General features: G+C 46.8%; 1 protein-coding gene across 2 annotated transcripts in view; it reads left to right on the top strand.

Annotated features, from left to right (window-relative positions):
* Positions 1 to 23,555, top strand: part of LOC142079164 (endonuclease domain-containing 1 protein-like) — a 176,940-nt gene extending 153,385 nt beyond the window's left edge. Inside the window, exons 7-11 of one of the 2 annotated variants that reach the window (XM_075142884.1) lie at positions 8,715 to 8,938; positions 11,552 to 11,783; positions 15,907 to 16,022; positions 19,226 to 19,546; positions 21,798 to 23,555. In XM_075142884.1, coding sequence (XP_074998985.1) covers positions 19,262 to 19,546; positions 21,798 to 22,343 — 831 coding nt within the window. In that variant the 5' untranslated portion in view covers positions 8,715 to 8,938; positions 11,552 to 11,783; positions 15,907 to 16,022; positions 19,226 to 19,261 and the 3' untranslated portion in view covers positions 22,344 to 23,555. Of the gene's footprint in view, positions 1 to 8,714; positions 8,939 to 9,994; positions 10,033 to 11,551; positions 11,784 to 15,906; positions 16,023 to 19,225; positions 19,547 to 21,797 lie in introns of those variants that run through there. The other variant, XM_075142894.1, reaches the window with a different exon arrangement.
* The last annotated feature ends 266 nt before the right edge of the window (positions 23,556 to 23,821 follow it).

Raw genomic sequence — 23,821 nt, forward strand, 5'->3', positions numbered from 1 at the left:
TCATGATGCCATTGCCTACTGCGCCATGGTGGACTACAGGATTCACCACCATCGCAGCCAGCATCACACCACCACCAGACACCAACAGCTTTAGGCACCATAACTTTCAGATTAGCGCTGATATCTATAATCTTGTGCTCTGCCCTCCAACAGCTGCCCAGGCTGGTCTGCCCCCACGGTACCTCTGTCTCTATCCGATCCGTTCCACTTCTCAGATACTTGTTAACTCTAATTGTGGGTGTGGAGTGGGGATAGCAGTGCAGGATGAAGTGGAGCGATTACTTGATATGTCTTGAAGGCTCTCCTACCATGCAGATGAATTTCAAGGTGGTTTTTTTCCCCAGAATATTTCTCTAATTTGTTTTGACCACTTTGAATAATAGTCCCACTACCCCATGTCCTTGAACTGCTTTCCTGCTTGGAACAGTCTGTGAATTTAATAAGGATACGGTCTCCTCCATCAGCTGAGCTACCAATGAAGATGTTGAACAGGACCTCGGACAGACTTTGTGGAAACCTGTGGCCATGTTCTTCCACTCTGGTGCGGACCATTAAAGGCAGCCCCCCTGGGAGCGCTCTTCAGCGCTTCCCACATGTATCCCAATGCATTGCGTCAGCCTCCGGTCTCTCAAATAACGCCACGGGAGACGTGATCCAAAGTCTTTGTAAAGAGAAGCAATATGAAATCATCTGCCTCTCCCTTACCCACAAGGTCTGTGGGTCACAAGAGGAAATCACACTGGTTTGAGAAAACCTGGTCTTGACAAACCCCTTTCTCCTGTTACTTTCAGGTGCTTGCAGAAAGTTGGTCTCAGCAGTCATTTCGGAATGAAATGAAGTTCATCCTCCCAGTCTATAGGTTCCAGGATCCGTCTTTTCCTCCCAGTCCTTTTTTTTAAAGATAAGCATGTGTCGTGGTTTAACCCAGCAGGCAGCCAAATACCACGCAGCCGCTCGCTCACTCCCCCCACCCCCCCAGTGGGACAGGGAGAGAATCGGAAGGGTAAGAGTGAGAAAAACTCGTGGGTTGAGATAAAGACAGTTTAATGGAACAGAAAAAGGGAAAATAATAATGATAAATAATGATAGAATATACAAAATGAGTGATGCACAATGCAATTGCTCACCACCCGCGCTGACCGATAACCAAGTAGCGATCGGTACTTCCTGGATCATGCCTACCGTTCATATACTGAGCATGACGTCACATGGTATGGAATACCCCATTAGCCAGCTGGGCTGGCTGTCCTGATTATGTTCCCTCCCATCTTGTGTACCTAGCTCAGTCAGTAGGCACGGGAGCTGTCCTTGGACTAGGAGGGCACTTAGCAACAACTGAAAACATCAGTGTGTTATCAACATTCTCCTCATACTAAATCCAAAACACAGCACTAGGAAGAAATTTAACCCTATCCCAGCCGAAACCGGGACAGCATGACTTCTCCCCTTTCTTAATCTGAAAGCATCTTCTCACCCTACTCAAGTTCCCCAAGACAACTTCTAGTGGCTATTTTTAAGTATCTCAGAAGAGTGCCTGGGACCTAGGCAAGTTGAAGGTATATCTGCTGCTTCTGGGTACTTTCAGCTTTGTAGGTGTCACCCGTCAATAACCTACCCTCTGCACTAAGCAGCAGATCAAAGTTCCTCCTGGTCATGTTATGATGGTCAGAGCACATCAGAAGGGATTTTCCATTGCCCCAGATCAGTTCTGTGTTATGTTTTGGCCTTTCTGATTTAGTCCCAGCATGCTCAATACAAGGAGGCTCATCTTGTTGAAGCTGACCTAGTTTCTACTTTCTGTATGCCTAGTTTCTATTTTCTGTATGCCACCTCCTGACGTAGAGGTCAGTGAAGAGCTTGAGATTTACCGTACCTGTGATGATGCTTCTTTCCTTCACTTTAGAGAACTTTGCACTTGAGTTCTCATTACCGTTTATTTTAAATTGAGAAACAAGTCAAGCACGCAGGCAGACTTGGATTCAGGCATTTGCAAATCTGAATTTCAAAACTCTTCCAAAACAGACACTTTCAAAGAACAAAAACAATGGTTAGTCATAAAATCATTCGCTAAGGGAAAGAGCAGATTTGGGGACCTAAAATAAAGAGTGAATTTGTGTGTTATTTCCCCTGTTGCCTGTCTCATGGAAAAAATCTTTTCAATTACGAAACTGTGGAGCTGTCCTGAATCACAGCTTCTAGTACAGGAAGGCTGACCACCTCCTCTCTGAAGTGCTGATGCACTGAACATTAAATCAACCTTTCAGCAATTTCAGTAACAAACGCATTTAGGATTTACAATAGGAAAAAAAACCAAATCCAGCAGCCAGGGCAGCCAATGCAGTTAGGTAATGCAGGTAGGCATGCATTGCCCAGGCATGCAGCGGAGTCTTACAATAAGTTTTTGTGAGTAGATGGGACAGGCAGCTGCCAGGAATGGTGTACTCTGGATCGAACCTTTCTGGAGGCTGGTGATGAACTAAATGTCCTTCCCGGGTCCATCTGCCGTGCTGTTTGGGACACTGACAAGCTCCCAAGTGTTTTATGTCGGTCATATCGAGGTGGGGAGGCTGAGGCAGAGGATTTAGGAGTTTGCAATGGTCCTTTGGCAAGTCCCTGTCAAAGCTGAGATCAGAGCTCAGGAAATCCTGGCTCTCGTTCCTGCAGCCGGCGGGGTGTTTTTCATAACAGCAGAGACAAGTCAAAGGAGGACCAGGTCTGACATTTCTCATAAAGAATTTCCCCCGTGTTTGCAAGTTAAGTGAACACCATTGTGTTTTGCCAGCGAAACCCAGTTGCAATTCAGCTTTTGCTGACTTGCGTAGCTCGGTTCAAAGATAAAGAGCTTTTCTGCTTTGGGGTAAGGATCCAAGGCGGCTGGCTTGCTGTGCTCGGTCCCCAGCCGAAACCAAGGTGCTGCGGTATCAGTAACTGCTGCGTACGTGGAAGTGCCGCACCACTTCCTACGCCCGATGGCTGAACGCTATCTAGCACACGCTGCAGACGAACCCCTTTCCTGTATCGGGGTTGCTGACACTGAGCAGGGCAGCTTTGCTTCTCCTAAAAAAAAAAAAAAGGACGACTGAAAAACGTCCCGGCTCTGCTTTCCCGTTTGCAAAGCGGCGCAGAGAGATGGTGGCTCCCGGGGAAAGCCCCTTCCCCGGCGAGATGTCTCGGTGCCGTGCAGAGAGCGGTGCTGCGGGCAGGCTGTTTTCTTTCTCCCGTGTGACGTCTTCGGAGTGCCCTGCATGGGATAAAGCGAAATACTTCGTATGCATGTATTAAAAATAGTTGTTTTTTTGGAAAGTAAAACCTGGTTGCCTTGTGTTTGGTTGCTGATGTAGCTTGCTGAGGGCCTGGCAGCTTCGGGCTAGGAAGGTGGGACTTTCAGGATGGGTTTTGTTCAAACAACATAGTCAGGAAACAAAAAAGTCCAGAGTTTTTAATACCTTGTGTCTGTGTGTTTTGCCCTTGAACGTCACTGGGCAGAAGGTAGATACTCCATACTGGCTTTCCCCCCTCCCCCCCCCAGTTTATCAATAATGTTATCTAACCTTGTTGCAATTAATTGCAATAATGAAATTGAAAAATATTACTTGCAATGTTTGTAACTTGCACTGAAATTCATCTTCTACTGGAAAGTCAGTCCATGACTGGTAGAGAAACCAATAAAGCTATGAGTTTTTACCTGCCATTAGCAAATGTTATTTACTTATCTTCAGGGACAGATTGTACCTGCAGGCCAATTTGTTTGGATGACTGAGAATAAACAACATGCAGCCTTTTAAAGGCTACCTAGATGAGCTGCCTGAATGGATGCTAAATGAAAACAATTTGGAGCACGAAGGAGTGGTTTGAGAGTAAATAATATCTTTAAGTCCCTTCCTCTATTTTCTCTTCTGAACGTTTGAGTGATTTCCAAGAGCAAAAATAAAAGTTCAATATATAGCATGACATGCGGAGAAAGAATCTCGGATGAGCAGAAGACTTCATGTTATAAGCACTGACAAATAATACCCAAATAGCTGGAGGGCACCCGTGATCTTCAGAAGAGATCAGCTCTGTAATGGAATAATCTGGCTGAGCAGTTGCCCTAGGTTATAATAAAGAGCGGCATTTTCTGTTTTAATCCTGCAGAAGAATTATGTTTTGAAAGGTTTATATTAAATAAATGCATGGGTTTTAATGGAAAGTTTGTGCCACTAATCCCAACGTGCTTTCCGAATAAAGCATCCATCAGTGTCCACGGGGAATATCCAGGAGTAAGTGCGAGTGGTACAAAAAGAGAGTCACGTTCCGAGGGTGGTGTTTCCTGCGGCACACCTCCCAGGGTACCGTGTTGGAGCTGATGGTAACAGCTCTGCATTTATCAGAAACTTTTCTTACCATCGAAAAAACGGAAAAGTATCAGCCGATGCATTTTGTGCTGATTTCTGTCATTTAGGTCTGCGGCTGATGGAAAAACAAGAACCAGCACATAGAAACCAAGCTCTAAACCTGGTGTTTTCTACCTTCTTATTGCTCCAGTCTTACCCGCATTGACCTGTATTTTGGTCTTATTTTGAATAACTGTCCAGATCTTTTTCATAATGCCCATGGTTTTATAAAGATTTGCCTTTTGATATTTGAGGTTGGACTTGACTCCACGCTGACTCCTTCCTCCCCACCTCCTTTGGGTGCTGTAGCACCCTCTGTAACCATAGGAAGGTGGATTTTTTAAAGAGACTTCTAGTTTTTGCAGATACAGGAGTTAAAGGGAGGAAAAAAAAAGAGCTGTAGGTTGCAAATTCCAGGTTAATCTCCTCAATCATTGCTCACACACTGAGCATGAGAGGCACAGATTTGGCTCCTGCTGAAGCTACACTTCACGTCTTGTGAAGCCCAGGCAAGAACAAAAAGATCATCATGGAAAGACTGAGGTTGGAAGGGAGCTCTGGAGAGTCCAAACTTTTGCTTGCAGCAGATCTAACATCAATGCTAGATCAGGCTGCTCAAGGTTGACTCCATCCCGAGTTTTAAGGTGTCTCCAAGTGTTGACGTTGGACAGTTTGAGCAAGCCCACCACTTTGCATCCAGTACCTCCACCATGAGGTTGGTGTGCTTCTGGTTTAGGGTTCCCCACTCCCAAATGCCGCCGGTGGCATTTGCTCTTGCTTTGCCCAGGTGCAACAGTCTATACTCAGAACTGGTGAATCTGACTTTTTCTACCAAGGCAACCTAGAGATCCAGTGAGGACAACCAGGTGTGGTCCAACCGCGAAGATTAAACCTGCAGAAACACCTAAAAAAACCTCCAAAGATTTATTACTAATGGGATCTGCCTCTTATCAAGCCAGTGTGGATTTCAAATGCATCTCCTGTAAAACAGTTTTGCTGGGCTGGTTTCCTCGCTGGTGTCAGCAGATACTTCTGCTTTTGCTTTTCAAGAGCGAAATAGCCTCTGGTTAGACCCATATGGTGGACTGCATGTCGACTGCTGTTGCAGCTTGCCTAGACACAAGGCTGCTGCTGCCCAACGCTTCTCTAACCTCATCAGCTACCTTCTCTGCCCTGGAAAATATCCCCCGCTAAGAGACGTGGTCCCGGCAGTTGGTCCTTGCTGTGAATTTTGTGTTCTAGAGAAGCGCCTTCACCTTAGGAAGGGCATCAAAGAGCCAGCTGAGGTGAGGTCTGAGCTGGCTGCGTGCAGGTTTCTGCATTTCCCTGCTGGGTTCCTGTCTACTTCTGTTTGAGGAAAATCTTTGTTCATCACTGAAGAATTTGCCCGTTGTTATGGCACATTTTCTCACCCTGCTCTAGTTAGACCTGCAGACCCGCCAGCCCTCTGTGTTCCCATTCCTCTCCCCTACTTGGAAAGACGGGTGCTGCCCATATACAACACTTTCAAAACCATGTTGGTGCAGAAACCCACAAAACAAAGGAAATGCTGAGTTTAGCTTACCACAGGTCGTGACTCACCGTATCTTGTTGACATACTCCTGGAAATACCCATTTCAAATTTCCCCACTTGCTTATTATGGACACAGGTATATTTTTATAGTAAACTTGTTCTCCGCATGCTTATAGTGAAAACGAGCATTGAATTCTGCATCCGTAGCGTCGAAACTCAAGATTTTCTCACGCATCCTATTGGCAATGGCCATGTTCCACGAAGTGGAACAGCAGAAAACCAAGCCACAAAGGAAGCGTCGCTGGTCCTCTTGGGTTGTGCTCAGCCCTCTGAGGTCATCTATTTGGGCTGAAAGGGGAGCGTTACAGGGTAAGGCTGCATCACAAGGCGAAGAGTCAGCCTAGAGGAAGTATAGGCTGACTTTTGACTTGCTCCATTGCATCCATGAGTTAGCTCTTGGTCTAGCAGCAGGTCTGACTCAGAGCGATTCACTTGCACAAACAGCTTTTGACTTCACGTCTCAAGCACCCCAAATTTGCATCTAGCCCATAGCTAGTTTAGCATGAGCTTATCTTCATGCTAGGTGATTTTCTGGTGCTAACAGCTATTTTGGGCTTGGGTAACATGCAGAGCACTACTCTATACCCAGCCAACCCTGCCAAGAAGTAAGAAAAAAATATCTCTGGTCCTCATCATCTGTTGGCTTCTCCAACCACATCAAACAACTGGATCTAAGAACATTAAGACTAAACTCCATGAACTGCATCCTTCCCTCCTATTCCTTGCTACGCTGATTATTTTTCTGTTGTGCTCTCAAGAGAGCATCCTGCCACACAGGAAAGGTGCTGCGAGTGCAGCAGGTCCTCCTAGAGCGTTATGAAACTCCCCTGAAATTCCTGCTGGATTGACATGCCAAGGTCATGAGAATGAATGAGGAGGTGCTGTTGCATCAGAGGTCTGTCCATAAGGAAAGGGCTTTGGAAAAGAATATTGTTTGTATTTTTATGTTGTGCTTTGGCTAAGTAAGTAATATAAAATAGACATCATGTATATAGAGGTGGCAACATAAAGTGGGACTCATGTCATGTAATCTTAGAGATATAAATCAGAACTCGTCACCTTGGGATTCCTTATAGTCATCAGAGAGAAATAAGGATTTTTATAGTATAATTCACTTCATGGTGTGAGCTGTGCCCTGGAAAAGTGTATTCATCTTTTACTGACTCTAAAGGGAGTGCTGAGAACTTGCTCTGAACAGGGCAAATCCTGCTTAGCCATCAACAGAGCTCCAGAAGAAAATCATAGAATCATAGAACAGTTTGGGGTGGAAGGGACCTTTAAAGGTCATCTAGTCCAACCCCCCTGCCATGGGCAGGGACATCTTCAACCTGATCAGGTTGCTCTGAGCCCCGTCCAACCTGACCTGGAATGTTCCCAGGGATGGGGCATCTACCACCTCTCTGGGCAACCTGTGCCAGGGTTTCACCACCCTCAGTGTAAAAAATTTCTGCCTTATATCTAGTCTGAATCTACCTTCTTTTAGTTTCAAACCATTCCCCTTGTAAATCTGGGACTCTGAGTCATTTTGACGGGATGAGCTAGGAGGGGGTTGTTGCAATTGTTTGTCTGTGTTAGTCTGGCTTCAAAGGCCAGTTTCTTATGAATACAGCTTAATTAGGAAATGTTCCTGGCCAGGATTTGAGTCCTGGCTACTTTCTTCACCCATACATCGTGACGCAGCAGCGGCCTCTGTCTGAGCGCTGTCCCTCTATTCCCACTGGTCCTCAGCTTATATTCCAGACACAAATTTTAAGTAGCAGGTAGTAGAGAGCAGATTTTGTTGACTCTAGATTCAGTCACAGTCTTTAACGTATACATCCTTGAAATGCACTTGGAAAACATTAACATCTTATGTCTCAGGCACTCAAAATGCAAAGGGTTTCACGCTGACCTCCCACCATGTGCACTCAACTTAAGTGGTTGGCTCGTGTCCACTGTAAGAAAAACCATCTCCCTGCAGTTGGGAAGAGCAGGCCGTTTGCTCATGCTCTCTTAAACATGGATCCTAACTTAAACTTAGTAAGTTTGTTGAATGAATTCCTAAGATCAACCTAAGTGGCATTTTAGCAGTTAACACCTTCCCAAAAACTAAAAGTGTTACGTCTGAATCCTTTCACCACAATTATGTTCAGGAATCAATGAGTGTGAGCACTGAGCAAGATTTATGAATGAAGGATCTGTTTATTTAGAAGTCTGGATTTTTCAGTAATGGCAAAAAAGTCACAAAAAACCAAAATGACAAAACACATAGTTAAGATTATACTTAACAGGAATAAGGTCTCTCCTGGCAGCTTCAGCATCTCCAAGGGCTTTCTCTTAAATCACAACTTCTGTCTCTTAACAGAAGATGATGTCTGTATATCGGCGGGATCTGCCACCCTCCTACGATGCAGCACGGTCACATCTCTTCTGGCTAGAGGCAGTGAGGACTGAACGACTAGAGTTGACATCTTCAGAGGTGAAGTGAAGATCAGGGTTGCCCACCGTGGACCTGGCTCTTCCTGCCGTGCCACATCCACGGGCTTCAGGGGACGCCAAGTCCGGCAGAGACAATCCGAGGCGCAACCCCTGAGCAAAGGGGCTGCTCTTCCTAATTAGCGACGAGGCTTTTCCTCTGAGTTTGGTCTGACATATTTCCGGCCACAATCAACAACCTAATTTCCATATAGAGTGAGCCAGCAGCCTAACTGGAAGTCTTCGTGTTGACGTAACTGCTAATTACCCTCGGCATAATTGATGTGCAGTAACACAGCCTGTGTTTATTGCAGAGAGGACCAACCTGGGGCTCCCGAGTGGCTGAAGCGCAGTTCTCACGGTGGGGTGACTTTGCATGGCTAGCAGAGGAACTGGGTTGGTGCAGAGACTGTTGGACACCATCAGTCTCTCCTTGTGGGGGGAGATGAGCTGATGGGGTCTCGTTTGGTTGGTGTCTATCCCCCAGAGGAGTCTGAACCGGGAATCTGGAAACGTGCCCTCCTCTTGGCTCTCTGAGGTATGTGATGTGTTTTTTGTGGCTTTGGGCTGTAGAAAGACTTTCATGTACAACTCTTAGGACCGGGGAATTTGGCCATCTACTGCCCTGTTATAATTGTCCAGACAACATCTGAGTGTGTTGGGGCGGGGCAGGGCAGTGGGGGGAGAAGATGGGAGGTGCATCTACCATAGGGTCATAGAAATGTTGGTTGGCAACATCAGCTGGAGGACTCTAACTCAACCTCCTGCTTGAAGCAGAAGCACTGTCAGCTCTAGACTGGCTTAGCCATGGTTTCATCCAGCTAAGCCTTGAGTCACCTCCACAATTCATCATTTGTCATTTCCCGACAACCTGTCGCAGTACTGTACTACTCTCCTAGAGACGTATTTTACCCTGCTGTCCAACCTGCACCTCCCAAGCCCCAGTCTGAGGCTGCTGCCCTTTGTCATAGTGCCTGGCTCTACCACAAAAAGCTTGACTTCGTTATCTTTGCCCTTCCGAGTAGCTGCAGGCAGCTATTGGGCTGCCCTTCAGCCTCCCCTTTGCCAGGCTTAACAAGCCTGAATCCCTCAACCTGTTTTCCTAAGACGTGTGCCCCACGCTTCTGACCACAGTGGTAGCATATCTCAGAGCAGCTCCAAACCAGTCAAGTCTCAACAGGATTTCGGAGTCCACGTACATGGTGAAATCCTGGCCTTAATATACAAACGTCTTCCAGGAAGACAAATCAAAGGAGTCTTAATAAACAGGTTGTATTATTAAGTAAAGATATTGTGTCCTCTTAAAAATATATCTGTACGAAACCACAGGATGGATTAGTTTCCATACAGACCAACCTGTTCATGAAATCAAAGCACAGTCATGAGTGTTGCTGTAGCTTATGAAGAAGGGTGCTTTTATCACTGCGCGGTGGAAGGAAGGAAATCCCACAAATTCAGGCTCCAGAGTTGCTTTAATGTCTTGGGACTTCCATTGTACCTGAGGAACAATTGCAGAGATACTTTCCAGTCCAACCTACTACCCTTTGATTTCCCTTGCTGTCAACGAGACCAGCAGTCAACCGGCACAGTTGCTGCTGCTTTTCTCCGGATAAAGTTTGCACCTTGCTGGAGGTGAGTCACCCGCTGCCCATGAAGGGGAGCAAAGCCTGGAGGAGGAGGGGGAATGGGACATGCTCCAAGCTTGCAAAGAAAGTGCATTTGCTCCCTGAATCACCTTGCCAGGCTGTGCTGAAGGCTGGGGTTGACTATTTCGGGTACAGCAGCAAAGCTGCCGTGCTGCTAAGTTGAATGAGGGAGCCCTTTGAGGGAGAAGCAAACTGGAGGGATGGAAGAAAGGGGTCTCATGAGCCCTACAAAATGCAAAAGGACAGAATCATAGAATCATAGAATCATTAAGGTTGGAAGAGACCTCTAAGATCATCGAGTCCAACCGTCAACCCAACACCACCATGCCCACTAAACCATGTCCCTAAGCACCTCATCTACACGTCTTTTAAATACCTCCAGGGATGGTGACTCCACCACTTCCCTGGGCAGCCTGTTCCAAGGCCTGACCACTCTTTCAGGAAAGAAATTTCTCCTAATGTCCAATCTAAACCTCCCTTGGCGCGACTGGAGGCCATTTCCTCTCGTCCTAGATCCCAGATCTGTCTAGACCTCCCCTTTGGTGCTAATCTCTCGTGACCCAGGCCATTGAGGAGGCATTGCTAGGAAGATCTAGTCAGGAATGATCTGTGCTTACTGACCCGAATGTGCGTGAACCCTCATTTTCCTTTTGCGAGCATCCCTGAGCAACATCTCCTCCATCCCTGACAGCCCAGCCCTGACCTCACTGGCCGGATTTCCCCATTGATTCAATCCTTGCCTTTTTTAGTGCAGCACCATAAAATCAGCAAGAAGCCAGCCCTCCCCACCCTGAGTCATGGGGTTGAGTTTCTTGAACTTCGAGCAAACAAATTTTTTTTCTGTGGGGAAACCCATTTGTCTGACATAACCTAGACTGCATCTGCAACCACTTCTAGTCCACAAAAGGTGTTGAGATGCAGAAGTTCTCTGCTGATTTTCATACCACAGTGCAAGAACCAAGCTTCTTCCTGGGTACATGGGAAAGAGGTGCTTCGAAACCTAGAGGTGTGACCCCAGTGACGGTGTGTCTTGGCCTGCAATGCTTTTCCAGATATACCTCAAAACCAGAGTCACCAAGAGAGGGGGTGGATTTATTGCGCAAGGCTTTTAAGTATCTGAAAGTCAGACATCTGTGACCGAGCAATCAGCTTTGACTGCCTTTATACTCAACACAGAAATAAACACTTTAATTTGAACTATTCTACAGTTTTACATTTTACTTTTGCTTGATGTGGGCTAACACCAACTCACCTCTGGAGACACCTTTTTCTCTCCATTGACTATAAAGGGCAGGCTTGGAAATCTCTTTTTCAATGAGTTAGGATGAATGAATCCCATATAGAGAGATTTTGGGGATTGGCATTTCTTATTATTTCTTCCTTTGTAAGATTTTTATAAGAGATTATTTTAAGATTTCATAGGTACAAACACAACGCTCTTATTCTCCTTCTACATCAATATGACATCACTGCTTTTGCCATCCGCATTTTACCTCTGCTCCCAGGCAAATATCCTGCTTTTTCCTTGCTCTCTTCGTCCATCCACACCCAACCCACAGAAGTACTGGCATGCATCTGTGACGAGGGGTTTCGGTCATTGCCTAATCCTCCCCAGCGGACTCCGTGCTGCTGCATGCGAATCAGAAAGTGAAAATAACAGACTGATTTTTGGTCTCCAAAGCTGAACGAAATTGAAAGAGTGAAAGTAACCACAGGCAACCCGACAGCTCTCGGCTGGTGAGTATTTGTAGCAGGGTGATGCTTCATCGGTGACGAGGAGACCCCGCTGTCACCTAAGCGTTACCTGCTCTGCGTGCACAGGGACCGTGGCACTCAGACTGGTGGAGTTAATATAACTAAAGTTACCCAAATCACGTGCCAAGTTTTTCAGCCGAACTGTACTATATTAAAAACACTGTTGATCCTTAGGGGGAAAGGGTGGATTGAAGACATTTGTCTCCAAAATGCAAGGATTGCCATAAGCCAGCGTTTGGCGTGTTGCGTAGAAGAATAGCTCAAGGTGTTTTAAGTTTAAAACAAGTAATATACACCTGCTCTCCTTGGAGGGATTAGCAACCTAGTAAATCTTTTACATCCTTACCTTTTCACCACATTTTCTCCATAAATGTGATACTTTTCACATGGCCCTGGACAAGGGTTGTTGTTTGCATGGGAGATGGGCCATGTTCCTTAACAGAGAGCTGCACGGCAGAGCTGCTTTGAGACCATTTCTGGGGCACTGGGGAGGGACAGAAGAAGCAGCTGCTGCCTCTTCTGGGCATCTCAAATCTTTGCTCTGAGCTGGGTCAGTTTTTTAACCATCACTTGAAGCTCACGCTTATTTGAATACCTGGCAAGGGTGAACATACTTGGCATAGGGTGAGACGTGCGTGTCTCAGCATCCTGGTTGTGCAAAAGAGTGCGCTGGCCTTGAGGTGTCTACACTCCCTCTCTGTCCTCGCTCACATCAGCAGAGGACCTCCCAAAACCAGAGGTGACACACAGGTCAATGAGGGTGGCATGTCCAGCATCCGGACATCTTTAGGTCCTGCCTGTGGCCATGGGATACCAGGATCTTTGCTGCCCTCTAAGGAGAACAGTCCAGAACAGCGTACATCTCCTCGATTCACACGTCCAAGCGACGTTTCTCTTCCTTACATTTTGTTTTCTCATGCCCATTTGGCTTCTGCTGCTGTGATTTACTCCTTCCTGAAGATCTGCACTTCTCAATCTACTTAGCATCTCCTTGGCTATTCATTTGCTTCTTCCATGGGGACCGAAGACTCAAGAGAAGGCTTTGGTGGTATCTCTTTTTCTGCAGCAGAAATAGTGTCCTCCTCTGGTGCTGCTGGTTCAAAAACCCCTTTTCCTGCATTGCAGGAGGTATTTGCATTTCCCTGCATTTGGACAGCTACCTCATAGCTTGCCCTGCTTTGAGCAGGAGGTTGGACTGCTGTCTTTAGCATTTGATAGAAAGAAAACTGAGGTAGATATCAGGAGAACATCCTTGTGGGGAAGCCAGATCTGGACTTCGATACACTTTCCCTAGAAAAGTGCTGCAAGTCCAGTTTCTTTTCAACCACGACATGCAAAAATTATTGGAAGTTCTTCATCTACGAATCTCTGGGCTCCCAACTGGGAGAAGACTGGAAGATCCAATAGGATTTTTCCATCTCTGACCTTTACAAGGTGAAGAAATGGAGGTTTGTCTTAAAGGGGGAGCTGGCCTGCAGGAGAGCTCATTCAACATCACTCACATCACCTCTCCATCCAGAAAGTGCACAGCTCCGGACAACACGTAGGCACTGCCTACAGTGACATGAAAGGCAGAGTGTCAGTTATTAAGCATTAGAGCACAATTTTTATAAAAATCAGTGAAATGCAAAAGCATGACCTCATAGACCTCAGGAGTAGGAGGAAAGGTTCATGGCTTCTTCTGGTTATTTCTGGTTATAACAACCAACTTGTTATTACAGTATTCCTGGACTGTTATCTATATTTTAGACACAGTACATTTTTTGGGTACACTCAAGAAAATTTGCCCAGATTAATTAAAACTGTGGACAAGTGGCAGAGTTTGGTTTCATTCCCACTGCTCATCCATTCACAAGTAAACTGGACTCATTTTCCTCCACTTCCAAGAGTGCCCACATTAGGATTTTAAACAGTTTCACTGGTCCACTGTAGGAGTTAACCCAGGTTAGCTTTTGTTGATGCCAGTTACATGGGAAAACTTTTTGTTATCCAAGACTGGCTTGCTGCAAATTGCTCTGCGTGGGATTTCACCATCAGGCCTTTTGAAAACTTGAACTATGTTTCCATTGCATTTTTGATATCACAGCTGGGAATTGATTGTGTTACCTAAGCTGGTATCTGCTTCGGCTGCTTACTCTTTCACTGTGGGTATTTTAAGTCTTTTTTGAAGAAAGAAGAAACTTGGTGCTGACTGCCTGTCCTCTTCTTTTCTCTATATATGACAACTTTTTGTGAGCGGCAGCACTCCAACCATGACCTGATCTTTACGGTGTTAGCAGAGGACCAACAAGGATTGCTTGGACATCAAGCTCAGCACTTTGCTGTTCTTCTTCAGAAATGTCCATCAAATGCTGTTTTAAACTAGAGTCACAGAATCCTGTTGCTCCAATACCTCGAGACGTGCTTTCAATAGCCAAGCTCTTGCACTGACAAAACGTAGCAGGATCAGACCCAGAGGGCAAGGGCAGAGCTCGGGAGAAATCCAGTGCTTCCCATTGATGCTTTTACTGGGCTACAGGAGGGACCATTTGCTAGGCCAGACAAACTGAACCCTTGGGGTTCAGAGATATATAGGGTAAGACACGCAACATGTGGCCTGGGGACTAGGGGTCTGTACAGAAATGCAAAATTCAAGATAAAATAGTCATGCTCCCTGCAGCTTTTAATCAACATTTGTACAAAATATTGCCAGACCCCTTTAAACTCTGCTCCAACGTGCAGCTCAGGACAAGGGACCCTTCTTAGAGTCCCTGACTTTTTTCATACCCATTTTTGATGGTTTTTGGTCATAATCATCATTAACAATCTTAAGTCCCATTTCCACCCCACTAATAATGTAGGAAACCAGCATCTTTGCTCCAGCTGTCCTTAGAGAGACCATAGGAGCCAACCCTTCTCATTCCCTCTGCCCTCTGAGATTGAGAGCGCACAGCCTACCAAACCTTGAGTTCTGTATCCATCCCCCCAAATCCCTTTTATCCACTTGTCGTGGTTTAACCCCAGCCGGTGACTCAGCCCCACCCGGCCGCTCGCTCACTCCCCCCCGGTGGGATGGGGGAGAGAATCGGAAGGGTAAAAGTGAGAAAACTCATGGGCTGAGATAAAGACAGTTTAATAGGGAAAGCAAAAGCCGCGCACACAGGCAAAGCAAACCAAGGAATTCATTCACTGCTTCCCACCGGCAGGCAGGTGTTCAGCCATCTCCAGGAAAGCAGGGCTCCATCACGCCTAACGGTGACAAACTCCGAACGTCCCCCCCTCCTTCTTCTTCCCCCAGCTTTATATGCTGAGCATGACGTCATACGGTATGGAAGACCCCATTGGTCAATTGGGGTCAGCTGTCCTGGCTGTGTCCCCTCCTGACTCCTTGTGCCCCCCCAGCCTCCTCGCTGGTGGGGTGGGGTGAGGAGCAGAAAAGGCCTTGACCCTGTGTAAGCCCTGCTCAGCAATAACCAACACATCCCTGTGTTATCAACGCTGTTTCCAGCACAAATCCAGGACATAGCCCCATACCAGCTACTGTGAAGAAAATTAACTCTACCCCAGCCAAAACCAGCACACCATCCCTAAGAGGAGAAACCCTGTCTCCACCAAGCCTCCTTTCTGGGCAGATTGGGCTCCTATTTGAACATGGGCTGGTAAAGCAGTAAGCAGAGACCGAGGTGTGCCCCCAGGATCTGAGGGATGGCATTAACAAGTGCTGTGACAAAGCCTTTACGATCAGGCAAGGGAAAATACGTAGCCTGACCATATTAATTATATTCTGAGAGGCTGGAGAAGAGCAGACCGTGAACATCTGCGTGTGCTCAGAGACAGGCTGGTTGGTCTAATGCCACCAGAGATGGTCTGCCGGGAACAGGAACGTGTGTAGGTCCTGCGGCAGCAGCGGCAGCGCCCCGTGGGGAATGAGGAAACGGAAAGGGAAATCACCAGACACTGTTATCTGCTTCTGACACGTGATGCTGCCAGTCAGCAAACTTGGGAGAAATCCTGAGGAAATGGCAAATCGCAATTGTTACCCCATTTCTGGGCAGGCGTGAATGGATCTCCCCTGAATAACAATAGAAATCTTCTTTTTTCTGTGCGTTTCCCTTTTTATGAAAAGGGGCAGGTTTATGACCGGGTATATATTGCAGGACTCTTGAGGGATCAGACAACCGTTTCTCCAGGAGGAAGAGTGAAGCAACGGTTCAGCTTCCTGCTCTGAGACTCTGCTTCAAGGTACGCTCTTGCTCCTTTCTCGCCATTGACTGCAATATTTAAAGTGTTTCCTTAGCTTCGGTATAAATACATCAGACAAAGGGTGGGCTGCAGTTGCTAAGCTCTAACATCTCCCCTCCAAGGAGAAAATGAGAGTTTATGCATGCACCGTATTTTGCAGCTCTTCAACATTTTGTATTAGGGAGGGCAAGGAGCGAAGGAATGACTTGGGAAAGAAACTCAAGCATAGAAAAGTAAAGATCTGGAGAATATGAGAAAGACACTTAGAGGCAGAAGAGGCTGGAAGAAGCTTGGAAATTGTCACCACACGAGCTAATCCCTGGTCTTTAAAAAAATAATGAAATCAAGTGGGATGCAGGAAAAAATTCACTTTTGGTGATGTTTGGATCAAAACCTCAAAGAAGGAATGCTATTCCCAAAGGGAATAAACTACCCCACTATGAACTGGCACTCCCAGAAGCTGATCCCCCAGATCCCATTAGACTGAAGCCCTCAGCAGCTCTGGCAATGTGTCACCCATCTGGAAAAGTCACCAAAACCTGGTGGGACACTCTGAAGTGGTGGCAGTGTTTCTGCTGCTCACCTGCTGCCCCAGCCAAATGTTGAAGCTGGCCAAGGATGCTTCAGAACGATCAGCATGGGAAGCTTGGGAACAGATGCACAAGGAGATGCCTGATGGTGAACTGAGATGTCTAATTGTAGGAAAACAGATTCTGTCTTGTTTTTTTTTTTTAATTATTCATCTTGATGATTGCAATTTCTCCTGCCTGAATTGGACATCTCTTTAAAGATGAATTATTCCCTAGGCTCCAGCAAGGTCTTGGCTAGCTAAGAGCCAACACCAGGCATTGGGTTATATCTCAATGCCCCTGCCTGCAGCACGGGAGTCTGACAAAGGTTGTACAAGATGCACTGAAGATGCTGGGTGCAGACTCCCCTCCTGATCTGAGGGTGGGTAGTACAGCCAGGCACTCCTTTACACCAGATCTGGCAACATCACTTTATCTTACGAGTTACTGCCCATCGATTACAGCACTCACCAAGCAGATGGGAGTTGGGTTTGTACCCTCCTTCATGTGCAACGTTGGGAGAGGGTAGATTCAAGGTCTTATTTTGGCCCACTGACAGAGTTTGGCTCACAGCTGTGGGGAAGACTTGAATCAAGGTTATCAGAAATGCCATAAACCACCTTGATAATGAAGTTTCAGTTGCCAAGTCACGTGGAAAATTCACATCAAACTGTTGAATAAGAGGGGGGGGAGCTTATTGAGTGCCATAACTCCACCCATGACCTTGCAAAAGACCTCTGGAAAAACACAGGTCCTGGCTCCACCCCTGGACAAACTTACTTTAAACTTTCAGAAATCTAACAACTCTGCCTTCCTGGAGATCATATATAAACCACCCTCAGGTCACAGCCAGTTTCAGACTGTAGCAGAGGCATTTGAAAGTCCTCTACCACTTTGGGGCTGTGAGAAGAGTCCTGTGAATAAAAATATCTATGTGCCGCTCTTTCACACGGTAGGTTGGTTTCCATATATCTGGAATTAAATTAGTTAGATATTTTTTAAGCTTGAGGAGGGGGTGGTGCAAAAGAAGGACTTTTCAGTAACTTTTCTGCCTGAGCTGGGGCAGATACTGTCATGCTCTGGCGAGTACAGTAATAAGTCACTTCTTGTGGTTCACTTTTCTCAGTTTTCGGCTTACTGGTCACCACGTTCCCGATCCAGTGCTAGTAAAGAGATAACGGACCAGATGTCTTGGGTCAGAGCAAGGGTATCTCTAGCTCAATATCCTGAATCCAATGGAAATTAATACATGAGGGTCAGGGAAAAGAATAAGAAAAGGCAAACGTGCAAGGTGACTTTCCAAGCCTTCAGCAGTCCTCAGCTCAGATATTTTCCCAGCCAAACATGGGGTTTGTGTTTTAGAGGCCATGACAGCTTTCTCTCCCACGAATCCTTTTAGCTGCTTGTCCTGCCTGCCTTATTGAAAATGCTAATTATTTTAAAACGACTCCATCGAATGTCTAGCAATGAAAATGGAAATATCACTGCTATCCCAAAACCTGCGGTGCATCTGAAAGAAGATAAAGCACTCTGCATCGCTGCCAGCATCACAGGGAATTTTTCAGCAGTTTTCTCCAACAAGAAAGATCTCTTGCTGACTGCTGGAAGTCATGTCGACCTGGGAAAGACAAAACAGGACCTGTTTCTGTTCAAGAAATAGAAATTCCTGCACCAGCGCCTTTTACTTTACAGGAAAAACAATCAGCAAAGCTAAAGATTTGTATCGGCAGGAATCCTGTGCAACTGTGGGAAGAGCTGCCCCTCAAAGTCTGCATTGCTAGAGCAGCAGCCAGGGTGCCAATGACACAGAGAGGTCATCCCTTGTGCCTGCTGCTACCATCTGCTTGGCCTCTCCTCTTTCTGTAAGTTCATTGTCTGGGGTTGGACACCCCGAAAATGCAAGCTGAGCAGCAGGACACACATTTCCCAATGTCAGCCAGGACGTCAAGCTGGACCACTTTGGGTTAAACAGCTGACCTAACTTTAGGGGAGATTAATCCTGCTGTGAGCACAGAGGAGTTATGGAAGAGCTGCATGTCTGTGTGAACTTGGATGGGGTCAGAGAGATGTAGGAAGCGCAGCATCACTGTTATTTCCCCTCCAAATCCCCCGCGAGACTAAAGCCCAGCTCAGCGTTGCAGGTGGCTGAGCAGAGTATGTGCCCAGCTGCAGGTCCTCTGCTGTGGGAAGGTCCTCAGAGCAGGAGTGAGATGGTGTTCTGAAACAGGGGCTCCCAGCCTCTGGGTTGCTTCAGGCTTTTTTCTCCAGTGCCAATGCAAAAGCTAAGCTCTTGGCCAACACAGGTGGGCTGGAAAAGGTGGCCTTGTCCCAACACCATGCCTCAGTTCCAAGAAAACTTTGCTGTGTGAGCTGATTAGACATGGGGTGGGCTTGGACCCCTCCTCAGACGGGCTAAATTCTCCCACTGCTGCCTCCTCTAGGCACCTAAAACCTATTTTAGATTTCACCCTTATTCCCCTGTTGATTTTTCCATATCCAGGAGGACAGAAGTTGTTCCCTCCTTCGTCTCTCATAGTCCCCTCCTCTGACAGCCGTGTCCCACAAGCACAAAAATGACTCCAGGCCATGATAAGCTTTCTCCAAGTTGAGTGTCTCTCTGCATTTGCCCTCCAGGTGAGCAAGAACCCTTCACTTGAAATCCTCCCCGCGATGCTGTTGCTGCTGCTGCTGCAGGTCTCGGCGAGCTGCCTCTGGCTGGGACACGGCGAGGTGGTGACATCCTTTGAAAGTTCATGCCCTCAGTTTTTCTTCCGGGAAACCCCCCCAAATGAAGCCCTAGAGCCGCAGAGCCCAGCCTGGATCTGCCAGCGTTACAAGAACCAGTATTACTTTGCCACCCTGTACGACACGAAGAGGCGTATTCCCGTCTACTCTGCTTACCTCTACCAGCCCGGACCTGGCACAAGACCTAAAACGTGGCTGGTTGAGCCCCAGGTGAGTGTCCTCTCTTACAGTACCTCACCCTCCAGTCATTAGAAGATGAACTGCAGCATTTAACCAAATAACTTCTTTTTCCTCCCGCCCACACACACGTGCAAATGGACCCACTGGATGGGATTCTCATCTAACTTCAAACACCTTCAGCACACGATTCCTCTGATGCAGTTGAGACATCAGCAGGAAGATGAGATGAGTCATATCTTAAAAGTGCCCATTGTTCTGCATTGGCCTTACAGGAACATTAAGTCAAATTATATTACATTACATTACATTAATTTACATTACATTAAGTCAAATGATCCCCCTCCCTGTCCCATGCTGTGGTGGGGGACCAAACGATGGGGAAAAAACATCCGACAGCAGCCAAATTTGAGAGACCAACTGTGCTGGGCTCTGATCTCCACTTCACCCTGAGCTGTTTTGCATTCCTGGCATAGCTTATTTGCTCCCAGTTAAGAGTAAATTTGGCTTTTTAAGTGGTGTGAGAGAAGTGTAGAGAAACTCAGAATTGGGTGAGATGACCCAGTGAAAAAGTCTAGGCGCAGGCACTCAGCGATGAGAGGGTTAGGTTAACACTGGGTGAATTTATTGAGTGATATTTCAGGCAGTGAAAAGTGAGTAGGATCAGTATCAGTCGAGTCAGAAGTGCATGATCTCCATCCAGCTGCAGTTGCCTCTTACCACCATTGCCTCAGGCTTGCTTCAGAAGAATCCACCAGACACACAGATCTCTGCAAACTACAGAGCCCTCCCAAACGTCCTTCTGACAAACTTCAGACCTTCAGTAAAAAAGACCAAGCAAATTATGGAACAGAAGAAGAGGAAATTCAGGTCATTGCTAGGGACACAGCAGCAGTAGGGTATTTAGGTGAAAATGAGCCGCAGAAGAAAGCCATATGCCCTGTTCCAGAGGAAGGCTAAATATGTTTCCCTAAATATGAAAAGAAAGGTGTTATAGTTACGAAATGAAGCATTTGTACTTGTTATTTATTGGAACTCAAGCAACTAATTTGGTGTTGCACCACTGCAGCCTCCACATTTAGAGGGGATAAAAACTCCTCTGTTTTCTTTCTGGACCATGGACTCAGGCCATCTTCAAACCTGTGGTTTCGTTAACTTTCTTCAGAGGAGGTCTTTTTGCAGTATTTAGGTTCCCCAGGTCTCTTTGGGGATTATGAGCCCCTTTAAGAGGCTGATCATTTCTAACTTGTTTTCCGCGATGCTGCTTCTGCAGAGGGTGATGCTCCCTGGCACAGACCAGCTCCCAGACACGTTATTAGCACTGCAGTAGCAGATCCCACTTGCACTGAGGTATTTTTGCTTACTGAGCAAAAAAGCTTCATCCTTGCAATGAACTGTAGCCCTCCCAGAGAAACCTCACCTCTAGGATCGGTTTCCCAAGACATCTCCCTGTGTGTGGGGTTAGAGGAGGCAAACATTGGTGTTTCAGAAGTGTGATACACCTGCAGCAACCACACTTACTTCTTCCCGAGTGAGGGGCAAAGCAGGAGAAGAGCAGAAGGGTCTGAATCCTCCTCGTCTCCTCCTGGTAGTCCTGTGGGCTCTATGGCTCTTCTGCTCATCCTCTTCCCATCCTGTCCACCTTCAAGGACTCCCTAAGACAACCCAGCTTCAACAAGGATATCTGTGTGTTCGTTTTCCCTAAGCTTGTAAAACGCTGGGGTGTTGACAGATTGGATTAAAAAAAAGGCATGAAAACCTTTCACGGAGACTGAGAGCTCTCTTGTGGAAATGGGGCTGAACTGAGCAAAGACCAGGGCTGATGGTAGCGTGATTAGGTGCAGGTGATGAAGGTTGGATGTGATTAATGGGGGTGGGAGGAACTGGGGAGAGCCCTGGGCAGATGTGGGATGTGGAGAAGGGAAGAAAGGGAACCAGATGTGGCAGGGGAGATGTCTCACCAAAGTCACCTTTCAAACCTGGGAGTGGAAAATGCTCATCGTCTCATGCGTCCACCCACACTCCCACCGCAGGCTGCAGGCTGGATTTCAAAGGTCATGAGTCAAATTGAAAGCAGTCAAATTCTGAGCTTTTTTTTTATTTTATATCTTTCGTGTTCGTCGGGGAGGCGCAGCTTTATGATTTCTCTCCGATTCATGCATTTTCATACACGGAGATGACAAAAAATGTGTGCTCGACACTCAGAGACTTCTGCTCCAGGGAAATCTGCTCCATTATTCCCATCCCCAATACTAATACCTTTTCCTCTTCTTTACCTGTCAAGCTGATGGGTCCAATTTATCCCAAAACTATGGAAAGAGAGTGGACCCTCTTAAATTATTTCAACGTCAGCTTAGAGCAACTCAGCAAGAGCCAGGCTATCCTCCAAGACTACAAGAACCTGACGGGTTTGAACCGCGGCCATTTGAACCCCAGCGGCCATCACCCCGACTCCAGCAGCAGGACGGCTACCTTCACCCTCACCAACATAGTGCCCCAGGATGAGAAACTCAACGGCGGCTCCTGGAAAAACTACGAGCAGCAAACGATGAGCAGGAGGACCCAGGGCTGTAACACCACCTATGTCATCGTGGGTGCCGTGCCTGGGAACAACTACATCGCCAAGGGGAGGGTTAATAAACCCAGCCACATCTGGTCGAGTGCCTGCTGCGAGGTGGACACCAACCACAGGAAGGCTTGGGCGGTCATTGCTGAGAACGACAAGAACGAGGTCCAGCTCCTCACGCTGGGGGAGCTGGAGGACCTGTTGACCCAGCTCTACGGGAGGGACCAGGTTTCTCTGTTTGACAGCGACTGTCCCCGGGAATAAGCCCCACTTCACATCCTGGGTGTAAAAGGCTCGGGAGCCTTCGCCACTGGCAGCATCGCCACACGTCCTGTGCAGCATCTGTCCTGCTTCCTTCTCTAGCGGTTTTCCAGCTCTGTCCCTCAGAGCACCTTCTCCTCTGATAAAAGGGAGAAAGAGGTCAGCAGAGCCTCCAGCTGGTTTGCTTTGCTGCCCATCCTTGGAGGGAGCTCTCAGAGTTGCCCTGGTGACTCTGGAGGGGCAGGGTGGATAACAGCCCCTGGGCAAGGAAATCAGAGCTTGTCGCTGAGACTAGAGAGGCTTTGCCTTTTTTTCCCTTTTTCTCCATGCCCCTATACAGATCGTAGTTCCTTCCTCTCCTCGTTAGGTATCACTGATAATGTGCTGCTGACTTGTCCCTCATCTCCTCAGGAAGGATGTGGGTCTGGGGTTGCTCAGGTTGCCCAGAGAGGTTGTGGAGTCTCCATCTCTGGAGATACTCCAAACCCAACTGGACACAGTCCTAGGACAACCTACCCTAGCTAATCCTGCTTGAGCAGGGGTCTGGACTAGAGGACCTCTTTGCGCCAAGGGAGATTTAGATTGGACATTGGGAAAAATTTCTTTCCTGAAAGAGTGGTCAGGCCTTGGAACAGGCTGCCCAGGGAAGTGGTGGAGTCCCCATCCCTGGAAGTATTTAAAAGACGTGTAGATGAGGCACTTAGGGACATGGTTTAGTGGGCATGGTGTTATTGAGTTGATGGTTGGATTCGATGATCTTAGAGGTCTTTTCCAACCTTAATGATTCTATGATTCTATGATTCTATGACCTCGAGGGAGAGAGGAAGGTGGAAAGAAGGAAGACAACTAAGCGTAGGAGGAATATCCCAGCACTTTTGAAGTCTGTAGATAGGTAAAACAAGGAGAAGGAAGGCAATAACCTACATTAATCACCAGGCTCCCTATCCCTGACCTTACATGAAGACCGTGCTTATGTAAATTTACTAGCAGGTTTTTGTTCGCTTGCTTTTGGACCATGCACCTTGAGAGCAGGAGCTGAGGTATCAGACCACCAGGCTCAGGGGTGAGATATACAGCAGGCTTTGACCAGTCAAAGATAAATTTCTGTGATACACTGGTTGGATAATTTCATTCTCTGCTCTGCTTCTGAGACTTTTCTGCAGATTTATGTATAACTGATTTTGTAAAATGTATTAAATGGGTGTAAAAGATCAATGTATGCCATATAATTTAGTTTCGGAGTAGTTTACAATATAAATTATTTGCTCTGGTGCTGGATTGTAGGGTCACCTTACATGTAAACCAGAATTTGCTTCCCACTGAAATTTCCACTACTAATAATGCCCTAGTACCTCCAGCATCCTCGCAGGAGGTAGCTGTCCAAATCCAATCTGAAGATGCCATAACACCTACTAAAGTGTCACCATCAGACTCCAGTTACTTTTCCTATGAATGTGCATGAACAAAGTGGATCACAGTGC

Source organism: Calonectris borealis, chromosome 1 (assembly GCF_964195595.1).
Source record: "Calonectris borealis chromosome 1, bCalBor7.hap1.2, whole genome shotgun sequence".
Classification (NCBI taxonomy): Eukaryota; Metazoa; Chordata; class Aves; order Procellariiformes; family Procellariidae; genus Calonectris; species Calonectris borealis.